This window comes from Aphelocoma coerulescens, chromosome 2 (assembly GCF_041296385.1).
Source record: "Aphelocoma coerulescens isolate FSJ_1873_10779 chromosome 2, UR_Acoe_1.0, whole genome shotgun sequence".
In the NCBI taxonomy this organism is placed as follows: Eukaryota; Metazoa; Chordata; class Aves; order Passeriformes; family Corvidae; genus Aphelocoma; species Aphelocoma coerulescens.
The window spans coordinates 160,193,874-160,207,872 of NC_091015.1; the positions used below are offsets into that span (position 1 = coordinate 160,193,874).

The 13,999-nt window shown below is 35.8% G+C and overlaps 1 protein-coding gene across 2 annotated transcripts in view; it reads right to left on the reverse strand.

The window, feature by feature from the left end:
• LOC138105477 (dynein axonemal assembly factor 11-like) overlaps positions 1-13,999 on the reverse strand; it is a 50,440-nt gene that overhangs the window by 10,453 nt on the left and 25,988 nt on the right. For both annotated transcript variants that reach the window (XM_069005502.1, XM_069005501.1), the window contains 5 exons: positions 12,331-12,408; positions 9,592-9,657; positions 7,881-7,950; positions 6,952-7,047; positions 508-593 (listed from right to left, as the gene is read on the reverse strand). In XM_069005502.1, coding sequence (XP_068861603.1) covers positions 508-593; positions 6,952-7,047; positions 7,881-7,950; positions 9,592-9,657; positions 12,331-12,408 — 396 coding nt within the window. The remainder of the gene's footprint in view (positions 1-507; positions 594-6,951; positions 7,048-7,880; positions 7,951-9,591; positions 9,658-12,330; positions 12,409-13,999) is intronic.

A 13,999-nucleotide genomic window follows, 5' to 3' on the forward strand; every position in this document is an offset into this window, starting at 1 on the left:
CATTAACTACAAGATTTCAAGAGCTGGAGTTGACATCACATTTAATAGGATGGATCTGTGTTACAAAACCTTACAGAATTTCTTTTTGAACCTATTTACTTGAGCAGTAGATCAATCTGTGTAACAGTAGGAAAATACATTCATGAGAGAGATTCAAAACCATTGCTTTTTAAAAGTTTTCCAGACTCGGGTTCCATAGCAAGGAGCTCTGCAGAGGCCATTCTTAGTAGGTGATTTAGTTTTAGCACATACCAGCTAAGAGCCTGAATGAGCTGATGGAAAGGAACTGATAGGCAAAAATAAATGCTTTTTTGGTTCTGCTATTAGAGACCATTTTTTAATAAACAGCACCAGACAGGCTATTAATCTAAAGCTTTTAGACATACTTTTACTCTACAATAATCGATATTTTCATATTTTCAACAATAACATAAAAGAAGCACATTCTGGCATGTAAATAACACACTGAAAAAAATAAAACTAATGCAGAAGATAAAAAGGAATTACCTTCTTGTGGTTTTTTGCTGTGTATTGCAGTCAGAATGCTTAATTGAAGCTGAAACTTTTTGCTTAGCCAGGATTATTTCTTTAGCCTAAAATAAAAATAGACAAAACATAATTCTCTTAAAAGTTGACACTTTTGCTCGTGAACATTTAAATATTCTTTTAAAAATAGAAAATTGAGAGCATCTGCATAAATTTTCTCTCGTGACATTTACTCTTTCTGTTATATTTTAACACTCTTCACTCAGCACGAAACACAGACATAAGGCAAGTTAAACCAAATTATCTGAACGGAATTATAACCAAATGTATAAAATTATATATAAAAGAGTATTTAAATATATAAATCTACTTGTATTTAAATATATACTGTCCTGTTTAGTACTGTCATGTTAAAAATACACTTTACTGATTGCACTTCAGTTCTGGTGTCCAAGTAGTTGTTCTGACATTTTTATTAAAAGATCAGCTGCAGTCTGGACTTTTCACTCAAATGACAAGTGACCACAAACTCCCTCAGCTCCTTTGCTAAAACAGAGTCTTGAGTTCAAAGTCCAAATGAATTCCCCTTCTCAAAGAAAACTCGTCCACCACGACTTTTTGGAAGATGTATTATTGACAAAAGGGTATCTCATTGCAAAAGCATCTCTTTCCCTTCAAAACAACAGCATAGGAGAGAGATACCTTAAGCATTTGAAAGGAAGAAGAACAGGAACTATACCAAATAGTTCATTTTATTTACTATTTCATAATGCAATTGATTTGAGAGCAGTCTGTTCCAGAAGCCTTGTGAATTTAGTCTCCATTCTAAATCCCACATGAAATAAAGACAGATTCTGTAGCTTCTGTCACTTGTTTCTGGAAATCAGTGTGAAGAGGCCAATCCCCTCTGATTCTGTATATGCTCTGATGAAGGAAAGTCTGTTTCTTTTTACTTTCCCTCTTTTCTCAGGAGGCCCTCAAGTGTTCTTTTTTTTTAACACAAATTCATTCCATTGATCCCCTTGAGACTTGTTCTCCTTACTTTGTCTTCAGAGCACATCATCAAGGATGGTGAAGAAACGTGCTGAGTCTGCACTCATAAGAAAATACATCCTTGACAAGAACTGACCTTGTAACTTAGTAAAGGGTTAGGATTTGCCTACTAGAACATCTATTAATTATCAAGTATTGTTTGACATAAAAGATCTTCTGCTCAGAAGATGTCCTCCTAATTCTGTTCAATAAAAAAAATTTGATACTCTATTTTTTCTTCTTTTTGATACAGCAATGGTGTTAGCTTCACCAAGCCAGTAACTGATGGCCCATCTCTTAATGATGCTGATCAATGAGGAAACTTGTTCTCCAAACCAGAACTGCCACAGACTGTGGCCAAAGATAAGACTTTGGGCTCAGGAGAAAGATAACAGTGTGAAATTTAAAGCCTGTGGTATATAGGAAAATTGACTAAATTAATACAATACTGAAAGTTATTCTGTGATAATATTTCTAATATTTACATTTTTGTGTACAGTTTTGGGCACCACAACATAAAAAATAGATGAAGCTTTGAAAGAGCATCCAAAGGAGGCCACGAGGATGGTGAAGGGTCTGGAGGAGAAGCCGTATGAGGAGCAGCTGAGGTCACTTGGTCTCTTTAGCCTGGAGGAGACTGAGAGAAGGCTTCATTGAGGCTTCAACATCCTCATGAGGGGAAGAGGAGGGGCAAGCACTGATCTCTTCTCTCTGGTGACCAGTGACAGGAGCCAAGGGAATGGCCAGAAGCTGTGTCAGAGGAGGTTTAGGTTGGATATCAGGAAAAGGTTCTTTACCCAGAGGGTGGTTGGGCACTGGAACAGGCTCCCCAGGGAAATGGTCACAGCACCACACCTGACAGAGTAAAAGAAGCACTTCGACAATGCTTTGGAGAGATTTTTGGGGTGTCCTGCTCAGGGCCAGGAGTTGGATTTGATGATCCTGATGGGTTCCATCCAACTCATCATATTCTATGATTCTATGATTAATTAGAAAACAGAAAGGACACCCTTTAAAGATCATTATCAAAGAATTCTAGATGTAGATGTTTTAAGTATAATCTAGAATATATTTGAGAATACAGAAGGAATATGTGAAAAACATATTTTGTTCATATTTTCAGTCTGCCTTTTTTTTCCTACAATTGCTTTCTTATTCTACAATGGGAATTTCTCTGAGTAACAGATTTTCCCAGAAACACATTTATGCTGAAGGATTATTAGATTTCTAGGGTTTCATAGCTATGTCTTCACATGCCTTTGATGGTAATGAAATATTACTGCATTTACCATACCTAGATAAGTGAGAATTATATAATGTAATTCTATCAAATAACACTGACATGCATAATACACACCATTCCTATTTTTAGATTAATTAAGGAATCTAACTGCCATTGATCTTTAAATTTCTAATCGCTTTTGAAAGCTCAGGCAATAAAAAGCTGTCAGCATTCATTTGTGACTGCTAATATAATAAAGAATTAATCAAAAGTCCAAATTTTTCTCTCTGATTCACTAAAACAAGAAAAAGAAAGTTTTAAAACATGACAGAGAATGTCTCAGAACCCTGAATAAATTTGTTAATTTATTTGTTAATATAACTGGGGTTTGATGGTTTTACTCAGACAGTAATTAAAATGCTGGTGTAATCTACTGATGACATTTTCTGAAATCATTTATTTAATAAATACCAATTTTTGACAAATTCTATTAAAGAATCTCTCGGTTTTTAATTCTGCATCATCTGCAAAGATGATGCTGCCAGAGCACAGAGGTTCAAAATCTGAGAAGCTTCATGGCACAAATATTTTTCCCAGAACATGAGGCATGTACAATGTAGTCACTATCAACACCTCACACATGCAAAATCTCCATACAGAGGATTGTTACAGTATAAACACTACACTTTAAAAGTGTCACTATATTATTTCACTGAACATTGTGTCCTTCAGTTTCTTTTGATGACCTTCCAAAAAATGTTGGTAAACACTGCCTTAGAAAGGCACACATTCTGTGGTGATTTATTGAGTAGCAAGTAGCATGGTTAAAAAAAAAAAAATCCAGAAATGAATGTAAAAATTATTTCCTTTACTTCATGTGGAATTTACTATCTCCAACATCTGTGGTGTGGCAAGGTCATCAGAGAGGCAAGAGGTTTTGTTTTTGTTTTTAAAGACTAGGGAACTATAAACAGGCTGGAAGATGAATGGTGAAAGATTTATTAACTTGTTCAGAAGCTCACTAAAGCCAGTGAAAAACACTTATAATTCAGATAGATTTCTGTTGTGTTACTGAGAAGAGAGAGATATTTTTAGGACACTATTGCATGAAGCTTATTATAGGAGACTATTTTTAGATTAACGGACAACATTTCAGTTATGTAAGGAATGTGCTAGGCCATTTATTGAGTTGCAAAAAAACCCCAAAAATTGATAACTGTTTATCAGGAACAGAAAGGTTAAATATAGTGCAATACAGCCATTCAGCTTGTCTTGTCACTGATACAGCCTGAAAGAAATTGCATGTGTTCTGGTCTTCCTATTATCTTACTATGAGGAATTCCCATTAAGTTGGTGATCTCAAACTAGTATTCTCAAGCATTGATAAAATCTGCCATAATATTCTGCAAGAAAATATCTATTTGCCTTACTGTTGTTAATCATTATTCATTATACCTTTTTTCCTAGATTACATCCCATTAATAATAATAAACTTTGTATGGATGGAGATCACCTGAAGAGGATCTATATCCCAAAAGTTTAAACTGAGCACTCAATTTCAGTCTTAGGGGAAGAGAACAGATTCTGTGACTGTAACATAGAACAGTGAACAATAGGTTAGTATCTGTTACATGCAATTGCTGAAGTAACACAGATTCATCTTTGGTCAGCAAATCCATGAAGTTCACAGGATCTCAGAATTCTGGAGATTGGCAGGGACCTGGGGAGGTCATCTGGTCCAAGCCCCCCTGCGCAAGCAGGGCTCACTTGAGCCAGTTGCCCAGGACTGTGCCCAGATGGCTTTAGAAGATCTCCAGGGCTGGAGGATTCACACCCTCCCTGGGTGACCTGTGAAGGTACCCAGTCACCTCACAGTAAAAAAATGTTTCCTGATGTTTGGGGGGAACTCCTGCGTTTCAGTCTGTGCCCACTCTCTCTGGTGCTGTCACTGGGCACCACTGAAAAGAGCCCGGCTCTGCCTCTTTGCACCCTCCCTTTAAGTATTTCTGTGTATTGATAAGATGCCCTTGATCCTTCTTTTCTCCAGAGTCTCAGCCTTTCCTCATAGGAGTTCCTTAATCATCTTTGTGGCCCTTTGCTGGACTCTATCCAGCATGTCCATGTCTCTCTTGCACTGGGGAGCCCAGCACTGGACACAGCACTCCACGTGTATCTCACCAGTGCTGAACAGAGGGGGAAGATGGCCTCCCTCCACCTGCTGGCAGCGCTCCTAATGCTGCTCAGGATACAAATGGTGTTCTTTGACAGAAGAGAACATTGCTGACTCATGCTCAGCTTAGTGGCAACCAAGACTCCCAGGTGCTTTTCCACAAAGCTGCTTTCCAGAATCCACTGACAACAAAGAGACCATGCAGCATTCCATTCATGCATCTCTTGCTGTGGTCAAGCTACTCAAGTAGTTTTAACCAAACCAAGGCCAAGCTGAGAACATCAACCCAGTTATTCTATAGTGCTTTTCTCTCCTCATGTCTTACAAATATCTGAGAATAACATATTCTGAGATGAAGCACACTCCAGAGCCTCGGGCTAGGCAAAATATGTAGGTGTAGCTAAAATATCAAGGTAGGTTAAATATAAAGTTAATAATGGAATAAAGGCAGTTCTCAATCACAGTATGAAGGGATAATATTCATTTTGCTGATTTAGGTATGGCTTTATAGGCAGGCAGCAGAGTTAATATATATCCAGAAACTCCTGGAAATATTTACATTTTCTAAGGCATTGATCATCCACAAAGAGACTAGCAAAATATATAAGTAATAAAAGCAGGGTATGGGACAGAAAACTGATTACTTAAAATATCCCAAAGACAAGTAACTATTAAACAAAATTATTCATAGACATTTGGAAATTACACTATCCAAAATGGCAAATGTCAAGGCCTCCTTTTCAAACAAATTTATGAAAACATAAATCCTCATTTGAGTGAATTTTGAACATTAAGAAAATATCTACCTTAACCAAGTAATTACTATTTTCAGTACTCTTCAAGTTTTTGGCAAAATTGTGTGCACTGATGCTAGAGCGACAGTTTGTGATTCAATGAGAGCCTGTCCTCCTAGGGACAGACAGATGGTATGGGACTGGAGTGTAGAAGGGAACATAGACCATAATAACCACAAAAGGAAAAAGCCAAAAGATGAAAAATAACTTTTTAGTTAGAACTACTAGATGCATAGTCTTAAAATTAAATCAAAGCACAAAGAGAAGGAAATGACCCCATACAGCAGGTGAAGCTATTTCAACTAAATAGGTTCTTTTCTCAGAAGGAAATGCTGTATTTGATATATTCTGGTGGATTCACACATGTTCCCTGCCCTTACACAACAGAAACTTCCTAAAGGACAGGGTAAGGTTAGAGCACCAAGAGATTGGGTTTTTTTACTGTAACTATCCCTGGGTGGGATTACCGTATTCTGAAAACCAAAAGTTTTCACAGAAACAGCAGAAGATGCTGCAGTTGATTAACTTCTCCCTCAGTATACAGAACCCCACCATGTAATCCATTCTCATCTCCTGAACTCTACCTCCCTAAAACTTCCAGCTCCCTGTCTGCTCCAAGCAGTTTCAATTGAAACACCACGTTGCCACAACCTCCTTGCTATATGGTCAAAGTAGTTTGTACAGCTGGTCAGGGAAACCTTTCCAGCCAGGGAGAGCATGAAGGGAGAATGAATTAAGCAACTCTTGTTCCAAACACATGAGACATGAGAGTAGTGCAACATCCCTATATTTGAACAACGATGTAACATTCATACATATGTGTGCCACACAAATTTTGATAAACTGATTCTTTTTATTATTTCACAAGTGGAAAAAGAAAATAAGTATGTGTTTTTTTATTATTTAAAAAAAGCTATCTTCTTACACATTTGCATAATACTGCATGTTTTGCATAGTCTCTTTTGGCATATAAAAGGCTGATTTTGTATAAAGTAAAGGAAATACAAATTTCTATCAATATTGATTTTCATTATGTTCCTTTAGAGGGATTTTAAGTACTAAGGCTTGGCTCTGCAATTAAATTGTCTTTATGCAATGTTCCTTTTTTGGAAAATATGCCCTGATGGGAAAGGCTACACTGCATATCTTCAGCAAGACAGATGTTACCTGTAACTCAGACACATTCCCAAAGTACTCACAACATTTAAGGATCTTTGTATGATGTCTCCTCAGACTATTTTACACACCTTTGGCATGGTGACAACTAAATGACCAGTTGTTTGCGATCTTTTAGCAGAGCTGCTGTCTGGCTTCACTTCCTCGGGGAGCACAAGCTGAAATGGCTACAAGACAATATGGGATTGAAGTATATCATGCTAAAATATTTTTTACTTTCTTCCACATGGACAGAACAAATACAAACCCACCATTATCACATCCTTTGATTTTAAGGACACTGCAGGTCTAAATCCTTTCACTTTATGTATGGTATTACTAAACCTAATAGATTATGCTAAATAGCTTTTACTTACAAGTAGAGTCAGATGTATGTTCCTGAACTGCTGCCATTCCTGAAGTGGCATTTCTAAAGAAGGTTATAAAATGATGCTTGACTTATATTAGCAATTAAATGAGAAAGATTATCCAGTTTATTTAGATGTAAAGCACTTCTCAAGTTTTGTTTATGCAGTTGGCTCAGTTAAAAATAGGGATTTTGGTTTACTGTGGAAGCACTTTGAATTTTTTTTTAAAATGATGATAAAATTAAAACCACTGAGAAGAGAGAAAACTGGAATCACATTTTAAATGCCCTTTCAAAAGAATATACATCCATTGGTTTCTGTCAGCTATAAATTCCAGATTGTGAAATTGCTAAATTCTAGCCTAGGGCAACTAGGAAGCTCTCTTCTGAAGTGAATTATGGTACACTGTGGGGGGGGGGAATAAGAGGAGAGGAGAAAAGGAAAGTGAAATTTTATTTTAGGCTTTGCACATCTTCTGGTTAGGACTTTCATACTTTATGGGTGGTCTAAAATAATGCAGGTATTGAAAGAACATTCATTCTGCAGAGATGCAAATGACTGGTGACTTAGAGAAGTGAGATCCAGAGTCCACTGACTAACTATGTTAAACAGTAACTCTTGATTTGAAATTAATGTAGTAAGAAATCACTAACCTTTCCCTTCACCAGTACTCGTATGTAAGTTGGCTGCACATCAACATCAAGTAGAGAAGTGTCCAAATGTCTTCAGAATGAAATATAAATAAATGAATCAATCTACAATAGACCATATAGCTCTTTCAAGATTTCACTATTTATAAAGCACAATCTTCAATTTCAGTTATTAATTTATACAAAATACTATTAGGATTTAAAGTTTTGGGGAAAAAAAGTCCACAATCTTCCTGTGAATGCTAGTTAAAATAATGTCTAAATTCTGTCAAATCCATGACATCAGCTATTGTATAACTACAAGAATTCAAAATCCTGGAGAAAAACAAAAAGGTTTTTCATCTGTTAGTTCATTGCTTTATATTAATATGGAAATTAATCTGTGTGCTATTTAAAATTGTGAAAATATCCTGCTACTTTTCCTTCTGAGGGCTTTACTAATAAGTTTATAATAGAAGTTCCCTTTTTTATACAGAATTTGCTGGAAAACAATGAACAGGTATACCTTCCATTCCCAGAAAACACAGTAATTTTAAATCTTTCAAACAAAATTTGTGACCTGTAAAAGCTCCACTTTAACATCTGCTCTTCACCATGTAACACCTGATATGACTCATGTGAATGCACAAGTACATATTTCCCATTTCCCTTCTTTTACAACATTATTTTACAGGTGAATTTTTCAAATGTTTTAGTCTGCATTTCTTACAAGTGAGCACAGACTATTAAAATATGGACTGCCCAGGGTCCCAAACTGTTCAAGAAATAAATGTATATGGCACTTAATGCCATGGTGCAGTTGATGAGGTCATGATGGGCCAAAGGGTGGACTTAATGATTTTGAAGGTCTTTTCCAACCTAAATGATTCTGTGATTCTGTAGTACATCCAGCAATTTATTGCACCTGAATAGATTTTCTGAGGTTCCAAAAAAAATCTGTATCTTAAAAGTCAGAACATAGAGCAAATCTCTTTTGAGGGAAATTAATGAGTTTCAAAGGAAGAACACCTGGCATGAATAATATTTCTGTGCTATAAATCTAGTTCAAGTTTTATCTAACAAGTTTCTATTATAGGTAGGTAAACCTGTGCATTTCCAGCCCCTTCCTGAAGAATGGAAAAGGTCATTGTAATGCTTAGCAGTATATGTACTATCTAATAGTTATCAGGTCTCCTTGTCATATTTTGCCTGGTTCAACCAAATTTCTTCCAGGCAATGCCCTGGTAGAGTTCAAGAGTTAACATGAGCCATGGACTCTTTCCAGTAAGCAAGGAAAAAGGACAGGGCTACCCTACTCTGTCTCAGGGAAGAGAAGAATTTAGCTAGAAGCACATGAATTGTACTGGAGCACTTCTAGGGCCAAAGGATGAGCAAAAAACCCACTCCCTACAGACCTTATCTGCAAATGAAAAATTGAGAAGATTTTACATAATTATAAAAAAAACAGGTGTGGAAGGAACCTGCCTGTGGACTGCAAAAAACACCAGATCCCAAAAGGACTCTCAGACACAGTCCCCAGTCAGGATTAACAGAAGAGGTGAAGGGCCTTTGGCTTATTTAGCTTCATTTATTTGGCACAGGCTTCAAGATTGGTACCATAATCCACTATGTTACTTGTTTTCTTCTTGGAAAGTCCCCATAACAGAGAGCAGTATAACTGAAACACTGTATTACATCTTATGAGTGGCAAAAATTAGGAGGAAAAAAATCTGACCTGTAAACAGCGAGATCCAAGATGATCTGGTTGTTTTCTTCATCATCTTTCAAAGAGAAATGAAGCCTAATAACAATGACAAGAAACACCTCCAGGATAAATACTACTGGAGTGAATAAGCAAACATTACAGCATAGTTCAAATGTTAGCAATTTTAGATGAATACAAACACCATTTAGACAGTATGTCACGTGATCATTTTAGAAACAGTTGCAATTTTCCCATGAACAGAAAAAAATACTGGCATTTGAGCCAAGGTCATTCTTACATTTATTTTCTGTTCTCCCTACTCAAACCACAAGAAAAATAAAAAAAGAAAAACCTTTGTTGAAGGTCAGTTAAAATTAAGCTCATTCTGTCAATGCAGAACGAGAGACATCTGCTGGTGAAACCTGTCTGCTCTATTACATCTTCATAGAAAAATCCAGTTCCAAAATGCATAAAAAACACAAAACTTTGTCACTCTAACCTTATGGTATGTTTAAAATAATTCATTTTTGTTCATAGCAATTAATTTTCCCAAGTATAAATATCTGTCTGTCCATTTCCAAAGTAAAAATACAATTTGCATAATATCCTTGATTCTATAAGCTTTTATTTGTTGAAAATGAGCCTGTAGATTGTATTAGCTGCATGTTTGTGATCTGTTGGCTGTGTTCTTAAAATTGAGAACAAATCTAACCAGTTATAAATTGGTGTCATCTACTACTACAACTGTTAGGAGATCTAGTCTAGACTTATAAGTTCTCCTCATATGCTCAAACATTTCCCATGTATGAAAGCAGAGAAAAAAATGGAATAAAATCACCTACAAATGAGAAGCTTTTGATAAATTAGTTATTAGTATAAAATGTAAGGGTTTTGCTTAATGTAATTTATCTGGGCTATTTCAGTGACATTAAAATACCTAGATATGTTGGATTCAGGTAATGGAAAGATCATCAGATGTTAACAGATTAAATGATAAACTGTTTCAGCAATAAAAATATTTGCCAGATATACTTTTCACTCTTTGCTCTCCTGTATTCTGATACAGTAGATTTGCAAGAAACTTTACAGAGGTTGTAGTTTATGAGTATTTTTAATGGAAAAGTGCAAAGAATACAAAATAACTTTATTTCCTGTTCAGGCTTTTTTGTCTTACTGCATCACTGATTTTGAGAATCCACTAACACATGAAGGGTGAACAAAAGCACAGAATTATAAAATTTTCCAGGAGGAATCTTAATCAGAACTGAAGAAGAGAAATAGCCTGCCCTCAGCAGCAGGCAGCCATTCCTCTTGTTAACCATCCAAAAGAACATCAGAGAAGCTTGGACATTTTTATGGACATGAGACTTCCACGTTGAAGCAAAAACTTTGGAGAACACCATCTGCTTACTTGTATCTCTTTCTTTATGTCTCTCCAATACACTGCCAGATTGCACTGAACAGCTGTGACACTCTTGTTGAAGCCATGACATAAAATCCTCATTGGTCTGGCTTTACGTGGGCACATCCATGGACTAAATTCAGAAAACTCGGGTGACACAAACAGGGATGCTACTAACAGTGAACTCTGTATTTCTTCTAAAAAAGATAGCTGGAGATTTAGTCTAAATGTCTCTGCTTTTTAGAGGCACAATCAACTTCTATTAACACAAGATTTAAATTATTTTAGGCTTGTCTTTTTTGGATTAGAAAATTATATATATTTTTTTTTCAGTCAACACATTTTTACTGAAAAAGGTACATCAATACCACGGAAAGTATCTCCCGGTACAGACAGACTAAACATGGCTCTACATGACACTAAACTCTTCCACTACCTTTAATTCTCTCTGTTCTACTGAAAATTGTGCACTACCAGTAATTCCTTGGACTTGCAAGGATTTCTAAATTTCCAAGATTTAGAAAGCAGTCTTCATGCTAATTATAACCACGTTCATAGATTTGTTTTGCAGCTAAATCAGTCATAAATGGAAAAACTTCTTCAGAGGACAGCAGAGAGATAAGTGGCCACTTTCTCATCCCAGTCTCCTGTAGGAAGCCCTACAGGGAGCTATTTATAAGGAAATAATGTTTGGACACTGCCTCCGGCTTTTCCCTTAGAAAATGAAGGTTTGGTTCAAGTAAAATAAATGGCTGATATCCCTGGAAACTCATTCCAAAACACCTGAATACCTAAGTGCCTTTGCCAATGGTAAAACACAAGACACTTCCCTGTATCCCCATCCTCTGCTGCTGGAGACCTCACTCAGTGTCACAAGGGCATCTTGCTACAGAAGGTGATTATCCTTCCCAGTTCCGCCAGTTTTACATCTGTCATCAGAACACAGAATGATTTTGTCCAGAAATATTGCTGGGATGTATTTTTCCACATTTGAAGTGGCTGCTCATACACATTTATCTTCAACAGTCAAACCAGTTAAACTTTTTCCACTATTAGCAAGATGCTCCAAGAAAGAGCCTTACCATAGAAGGGAAAAGACTAAAATATCTTATATCTTTTACAGAAAAAAAGTTCTTCAATCTTTAAAGACAAAGATGTTAAATTAAACAATCTTCAACACTTAACTAAATCTTGAGTCTTTTTCCAGCACCAGAACATAAATTTAGAATACAGTTTTCCCACAAGGAATACAATACTGCAACAAGAATTTTTCAGCCCTCTTATTTTTGTATTGTCACATATCTTGAAATAGTTGCCCAAACCAACTATAGAGATATTAGACTGTTTAACCTCTTAACCTTACATACTTAGGCACATTCACATTCAGAACTTTTCCTTCTGCAGTCATCAATGTCCAAGGAGGCTTCTCTCTCTTTTTTGCTTCCCTTAACAAAACAGAAAGAACAATTGTTTATGGTAATGGTTAGAACTTTGTTATTATTATGTTTAATAGCACAAATAAAGAAGAGGATGGCAAGAAGTAAGAATTATCTGGTATTTGATGTTAAGGCTATAATTTATTTCAGGAAAAAAACATTACATCACAGGTCAAATTACACATTAAGAGTGTCATCTAAAGATGAGCAAATGATTTGTAACATCACATCTTACATGGACAATAACTCCTTCTGCATGTCACCATATCCATTATCAAACAGAAATATATCAAATTATCTGGTATACCACATGAAAACCTGGATGGCTTAAATGTATGAAATGGGACATTTTTTCTAGTTAGGAATGGTCAAACTCATCACAAGGTCTTGCCACTGATAACTGGTTTGATGTATGGGCAAGCAATTCTAAAAAATTTTTATTCATGCTCACTTGGTTACTCCCACTGAATAAGTGCTTGGACCACCTCCAAACAGCATCTGTCTCTCAATCACTATTCTGCTCTAGTAAATAGAATTGTAATGGTCAGAAGATTATAAGCAGCATCAAATAGGATACAGTAGGACCAAAGGGCAAACATCTAGATTATTTGTTGATGCATATACTACATTTTTGTTGTCTTTTTTGTTCAAAAAAGGCAATACATATTCCCGATGTATTGATGATGTGCTAATATATTTGCACTGATATATATACCATCCATTTCCAGCTATCAGCAATTAAAACTACATCTGACTTTCATTTAGTGCAATAAACGAGCTACCTTAGATTTATCTGCCCAAACAAAGCAGATCACACTAAGATCACTAAGACTTGTAATACTGGTATTTTCCTGTGTAAATGTTTAGATTATGAGTAAGGGAAGGAAGAGTAAGGAATCTTAGTAACATGAAAAAAGAAAAGTCTGCTTGCACCTAAGTAAAAATAGGGCTGTTTTCTTTAAAAATACAGCAGTGTAATTGTCATGTTGCATTAATTCACTCTTCAGCTGGTCACTATAGTGGGTATGGACACTTCAGCCAGCATATTAAAAAGGAAAACATTTCTCAAATAAACCCCAACAGCAATGCATTGCTTTTTTTTTGTTCCTGAACCTATTTCTTACTATAAGTTCAAGACAAAAATTTCAAAGGAAAATCACTAATGAGGGATATAAAGTATTTTAGATTTATAACATCTTGGGGAAAAAAACATAAAAATAGATTTGGTCTATAAATACAATGGATTTGAAGAAGAAATAAAAACACTCAAGTAGAGCTACTGGAATGACTGCGTAAAACCATTTTCTGTTTAAGAAAGACAATTATCCAAGTATTAAGTACTATTCTATAATATAAATCACCTTTCATGTGGGATTTGTGGGCTGCCAATATCCATACCTGAATTCCTACACTCGACACTCAAATGCAAAGTGAATGAACCACCACTCTGTTCCAGAGATGTTCTAAGAAACACCTCACAAATTCTATCCTACCACCTGTTAGCTCTTTATAGTTTGTTCCCAGAGGAAATTGTCTACTTATGTGAACCATTTTAAGGCAAATTTACTCCTGTCATAATCATTAGAGTCTACAATTTGTT